Source organism: Gallinula chloropus (genome assembly GCF_964237585.1).
Source record: "Gallinula chloropus genome assembly, chromosome: 1".
Taxonomy (NCBI): domain Eukaryota; kingdom Metazoa; phylum Chordata; class Aves; order Gruiformes; family Rallidae; genus Gallinula; species Gallinula chloropus.
Genome location: NC_140085.1, coordinates 215,510,415 through 215,516,742, shown reverse-complemented (window position 1 = coordinate 215,516,742; position 6,328 = coordinate 215,510,415). Strand labels below are relative to the sequence as shown.

The window sequence follows — 6,328 nt, the reverse complement described above, 5'->3', positions numbered from 1 at the left end:
GAGCTGGCAGATGTGCTTGCCAACCCCCTTTCCAGGACTGGGGAAGTTCCACTCGACTGGAGCCTGGCAGACGTTACACCAATAGACAAGAAGGGCAGGAAGGAGGATCTGGGGAACTCCAGGCCTGTCAGTCTGACCTCAGTCCCAGGGAAGATCATGGAGAGAGACATCTTGGTGCTGTCATGCAGCACATGCATGATGGCCAGGGGATCAGGCCCAGTCAACATGGGTTTGCAAAAGGGAGATCCTGCCAAACTCACCTGATCACCTTCTATGACAAGGTGTCCACTTAATGGAGAAGAGGAAGGCTGTGGATGTGTCTACCTGAACTTCAGGAAAGCCTTTGGCAGGGTTTCTCACAGCATTCTGACTGAGAAACTGGCTGCCACTGGCCTGGACCCTCAGCTGGGTTAGAAACTGGCTGGATGGCTGGGCCCAAAGGGTGGTGGTGAATGGAACCAAATCCAGCTGAGGCCGGTCACGAGTGGCACCCCCAGGGCTCAGTCCTGGGTCCAGCCTTGTTCAACATCTTTATCCATCACCTGGAGGAAGGGATTGGATGCTCCCTCAGGAAGTTTGCAGATGACACTGAGCTGGGAGGAGGTGTGGATCTGCCTGAGGGTGGGGAGGCTCTTCAGAGGGGTCTGGACAGGCTGGACCCATGGGCTGAGCCCAGCGGGATGAGGTTTAACAAGGCCAAGGGCAGAGTCCTGCCCATGGGACACAACAACCCCACGCAGCGCTACAGGCTTGGGGGAGGTTGTCTGGAGAGCTGTCAGGAAGAGAAGGACCTGGGGGTGTTGGTGGACTGCGGGCTGAATATGAGCCAGCAGTGTGCCCGGGCAGCCAAGAAGGCCAATGGCATCTTGTCTTGTATCAAAACCAGTGTGGCCAGTAGGTCTGGGGAGGTAATTGTGCCCCTGGGCTGGGCATTGGTGAGGCCACACCTTGAGTACTGTGTGCAGTTCTGGGCTCCCCACCATCAGAAGGACATTGGGGTCCTGGAGCGAGTGCAGAGAAGGGCAACCAGGCTGGGGAAGGGGCTGGAGGGCAAATCCTCTGAGGAGCGGCTGAGGGAGCTGGGGGTGTTGAGCCTGGAGAAGAGGAGGCTGAGGGGAGCCCTTCTCCCCACCTCCCCTGCCCTGCCAGGAGGGTGCAGAGAGGTGGGCGATGGTCTCTGCAGCCAGGGGACAGGAGATGGGACAAGGGGCAATGGGCTGAAGCTGCCCCAGGGCAGGGACAGATTAGATATTAGAAAAAAACATTTTCCTGAAAGAGTTGTCAGGGCCTGGAACAGGCTGCCCAGGGAGGAGGTTGAGTCACCTTCCCTGGATGTGTTCAAAAAAGGGTTGATGAGGTGCTCAGGGATCTGGTTTAGCTGAGGATGGGATTGGTTGGACTCCATGATCTTCAAAGGTCTCTTCCAACTTCGTTGTTTTGTGATTCTGTGATTCAGTGTGGACACCAAGGCCGGGCCCGAGGGAGGGTGGGGGGAGAATGAGACACTCCCGCTGCCAGAGAGAGAGATTCCCCGGCAGCCCCTGGACACACCCACGGTGGAGCGGGTGTCCCCTCGCAGCCCATGGGTGAGGACAGGGAGCACAGACCATCTGCAGCCTGTGAGGAGACTGATCCAGGCCACAGCAGGTTTGCCGGGGCACTTGTGACTCCGAGGGGAACCAGGCCGGAGCAGTCTGGGCCCGAAGGTCAGCACCCCGTGGAAGGTGACCTGCTGAATCGTTCAGGCTGGAAAAGACCTCTGAGGTCATCCAGTCCAACTGTCCCCCCAGCACCTCTGGCACTCGCTGGCCATGTCCCTGAGTGCCTCACCCACCCTTCCCTTGAGCACCCCGAGGGACGGTGACTCCACCACCTCCCTGGGCAGCCCCTTCCAACGCCCAACCGCTCCTTCTGAGAAGAGATTTCTCCTCCTTTCCAACCTGAGCCGCCCCTGGCCCAACTCACAGCCATTCCCTCTCGTCCTGTCGCTGGGTATCTGTGAGAAGAGGCTGAGCCCAGCTCCCCACAACCTCCTGCCAGGGAGCTGGAGAGAGAAATAAGGTCTCCCCTGAGCGTCCTCTTCTCCAGACTGAACAGTGCCAGGTCCCTCAGCCGCTCCTCATCACACTCGTGTTCCAGACCCTTCCCCAGCCTGGCTGCCCTTCTCTGGACACGCTCCGGGGTCGCAATGTCTTTCTTGGTGTGAGGGGCCCCAGCCTGAACCCAGTATTCGGGGTGCAGCCTCACAAGACTTCTGATACTTCTGCAAGGGTTTACATTTACGTGGGACTTTGGGAATTTGCAGCCTGGGATTAGTGAAGGTTTTGGCTTTGTCGTGGTTTAGCTCTAGCTGGAGGCCAGACGTCCACCAAAGTCAATTACTCCCCTTGGTTGGACAGAGGAGAAAATACATATATTAAGAGGCTCAGGAGTCAAAATAAGGACAGTGAGAGATCACTCTGTCACCAACGACGTGGGCAAAACAGACTCAACACAAAGTGAAGAAGAGAAAAGCTACTCTACTTTATTACACTACACTACAACTACAACGAACAGCGAAGAAACCAGAGTTGAGAGCACGACCAGATCTTAAAACACTTTCCCCCTCACCACTCCCTTCTTAGCAGACTTTACTCAGGATTTTGCTCCCTTCTTCCCCCCTGTTCACAGTACAGGGGAGCAGGGACTGGGAAAAATGGGGTTCTGGGTTACTTCTTCATGAGCTGTTTTCCTTTTCCAGATCTTAAAACCCCTCTAACCTCCCTCCCTGCTCCATTCTTAGCAGACTTCACTCTAGTCATGGTTTCACTCCCTTCTTCCCCCGCTCGCAGCACAAGGGAGCAGGGACTGGGAGATGGGGGCTTCTGTCAGTCCCTTGCAAGTTGGTTTCCCTCTCAGCTCGGGGGTGGGGGGTGGCATTCATTCCACACCCTCCCTCTGCTGCACCGTGGGGTCTCACCCACAGGAGGCAGTTCTCCAGAAACTTCTCCAACGTGAATCCTTTCCCCAGGGCTTTATCTATTCACCAGCTGCCCTGGCGTGGGTCACTGCTATGGGTGCAGTCATCAATCAGTGTCTCTCAGTCCCAGTCCTCTGTGGGGTCACCAGCCTCCCCCTTCAAACCTGTTCTGGTGCAAATCTCTCTCTCACTCCTCTCTGTGTCTCTGTTTCTCTCCATGGCTGCAAGTGCTGGCAGGGGCTTGTTCCAACATAGGGTCACAGCGTCTCCTCTATGTCTCCACCTGCTCCATCCAGCGTGGAGCCCCTCCACGGGCTGCAGGTGGGGTCTGGGCCTGTTCCATGGGCTTGTCCAGGGGCTGCAGGGGCATCTTTCTCTCCGGCACCTGGGCCACCTCCTCCCCAGCCCTCCCTGTCCTTGGTGTCTGCACAGCTCGTTACATCTTCTCGCTCCCTTCACCAGTGGCAAAATGCAGCTGTTTCTGGGTTGTTGTCTCCTGTATGTGATTCTCAGAGGCGCTTGACTGCCTCTAGACACGACTTTGGCCTTGAATTGTTCGTTGTTTATAGTTCAGGCTGGCAGAAAACTCTAACTGCTGCTTAAAGAAACTGTCTCAGCAGCACAGCCTCACCGAAGTGCAACAGGCTTCCTTACCACAAAACGGGTAGTGCTTAAAGTTGAATTCTCCCCATTTCCTTCTACAAGGACAGTCACCATTCCCTTTGCAGCACTTTTCCATGGAATCATCCAGTCACTGTGGTTGGAAAACACCTCTGAGATCATTGAGTCCAACCGTCAACCCAGCAGTGCCAAGCCCACTGCTACATCGTGTCCCTAAGCCCCATATATACAGGTCTTTGAAACAGCATCCCACAGTGCAGGGAGCGCTCGTGATACAGGGGAAGCTGCTGCAGGAAGGTCTCTTGGAGACACTCAGCTGCACAGTGCAAACACCTTATGCATGTGTCACGATCCGCACCCGATAAACTGCTTTGGCAGAGGTTAAACCCCCTTGCGTTCCAACCGACCTGAGATTGCTCTGGGTGGCTGGGGGCGGCTGGGGTTAACCCCTGAGTGATGTCCAGTCAGGTGCTTTATCGTGAGGAGGTCTGCACAAGTCTCGGGAACAGAATTAAGACTCAAAACGGGGTCGAGGTTTAAGTCACTTTATTTAGCCTGCAACTAGTGTGCAGGAGAAAGGGGTGGGGGGTGAAAGAGAGAAGAGTGAGAGAGAGAGAGAGATTTCAGTATCTACCCCCACGGAGCTGAGGCGTCCCATCAGTCCGAATCGCCCTCACATCAGTGGGGGGTTCCGTTAGTTGCTGGTTGTCATGGTTCAGCGCTGGGTGCAGGGGGGTTGCTCCACTGCGGACGTGCACACTAAGGTGGCAGTTCTGCTTGGTTACATACAGTTCTATGATGCGTATTCATTAGGTGACCTCACACCCCTGTACATACTCATAACCTGTCCCGCTTCGTATTCAAATGAGTTCCAAGAGGTGATCTCCATCACCTCCTCCCCACTGCGCCTGCGCACTGCTGTTTGGGGGTGGTCGTGGAGGGTCGTGGGGATGAAGTCGGATGGCTCCTCTTCGTCACCACAAGTAACCTTCTGTCTTGTGCAGACTCAGCTACCCCTTGACTCTGATCCAAACTACAAGTTGGGTTTCAGCAGGTTTTGTGTACCTGCAAGGACAAGGGGGAGCTTGAACTAGTTACAGTGAAATGCTTTGCCTGCATGTGTGACCAATTAGAGACAAGCAAGGAATTCATGGACAGATAAGGAGGAGGTGGGGACTAGAACTTTTCAAAGAAGTCATTTTACATCCACAGAGCACATAGTCCTTGAGTGTGTCATTTACTCAAAATATGGTGTTAGCCTCAAACTTCTGTCCCAATTGGTGTTTCTTCTTTATCAGTGAGGCAGAGTCGTTCAAGTCAGGCATTGTTTATGGGAGGTCACCACTGTGGCACTTCAAGCCATCCTGTTAGCAAGTCTTCCTTAACCCTTTACAAGCCTCTTAATGCAATATTGCAGCAATGTTGAGACATGAGTCCACTGGTCCAGGCATTTGTTGACGGACACAGTACGTCAAAGCATGAAAGGATCGCTATTTTAATGAAAGGACATTTACTCCAGCAGTGAAAGTATTTTAACAGCAAGGAGTTTAACTTCTGGGGGGTGAACTCTCCATCTCCCAAGGGGCAGAATGTCTTTATGCCAAATTCCATCGGGCGGCAGATGGAACCCCCTGGTTGGGGATAACGGCAGGGACAGTCCAGTGATGTCTGCAAGGACAGAGCCTGAGCTCTGGCACTGGGGAAGGGTTTCTCCCTGAACAAACAGTCACAGCATTAACTCCTGCTGAACTTACCAGTCTGGGCAGCAGATGGAGAGCAGAGCCTGAGGCACCGGAGGGGGGGGGGTCAGTTTCCCTTCTGCTGGAAGAGGAGGAGCACCCTGTCCCAGATCTTTTTGGTTCTCACCCCGTAAATCACGGGGTTCAGTGTGGGGGGCACGAGCAGGTAGAGATTGGCCACCATGATATGGATGTGGGGCGGGATGCTCTGCCCAAACCGGTGGGTGAAGAAGGTGAAAAGGGCAGGGACATAAAAGGCCAGGATGACACAGACATGGGAGGCACAAGTGCTGAAGGCCTTGCGGCGTGCCTCTGCAGATGACTTCATCACCTCCCGCAGGATCATGGTGTAGGACACAGCGATCAGGAAGGTGTCTGATCCAGCCACTAGAAGAGCCACAAAGAGTCCGTAAATGGCATTGACTCTGGTGTCCCCACACGACAGCTTCACCACAGCCATGTGGTCACAGTAGGAGTGGGAGATGACGTGATGCTGGCAGAAGGGCAACCTGAGAAGGAGGAAGCAGGTAGGACTCACCAGGAGGACCCCACGTGCCAGCACCATGGTGCCCAGGGCCACCACCACCGTCACAGAGAGGATGGTGGAGTGAGACAGCGGGCGGCAAATAGCGACGTAGCGATCCAAGGCCATGGCCATGAGCACCCCCGACTCCACCATGGAGAAGGTATGGATGAAGAAGAGCTGAACAAGGCAGGAGAGAAACCCAATCTCCCCAGAGCCCGTCCAGAAGATGGCAAGCATTTTGGGCAGCATGGAGGTGGACAGGACCAGGTCGGTGAAGGCCAGCATGGCCAGGAAGAGGTACATGGGCTCGTGCAGGCTGGGCTCTGCCTTGATGATGAGGAGCAGGGTGATGTTCCCCAGCACAGCAATGGCATACATGATAAAGAAGGGGAAGGCAATCCAGAACTGCTCCTTCTCCAGCCCAGGGATACCAATGAGAAGGAAATAGGGAGGGTGGGAGGAGGCAGTAGAGTTGAGCGACAT

General features: G+C 54.9%; 1 protein-coding gene across 1 annotated transcript; it reads right to left on the bottom strand.

Annotated features, from left to right (window-relative positions):
- Positions 1-5,386: 5,386 nt before the first annotated feature.
- On the bottom strand, positions 5,387-6,328 carry LOC311205023 (olfactory receptor 52R1-like; the record flags this gene model as incomplete). The annotated part of the gene is made up of 1 exon (XM_084279312.1): positions 5,387-6,328. The coding sequence occupies one exon, from the start codon at positions 6,326-6,328 to the stop codon at positions 5,387-5,389; it is 942 nt and encodes a 313-aa protein (XP_084135438.1).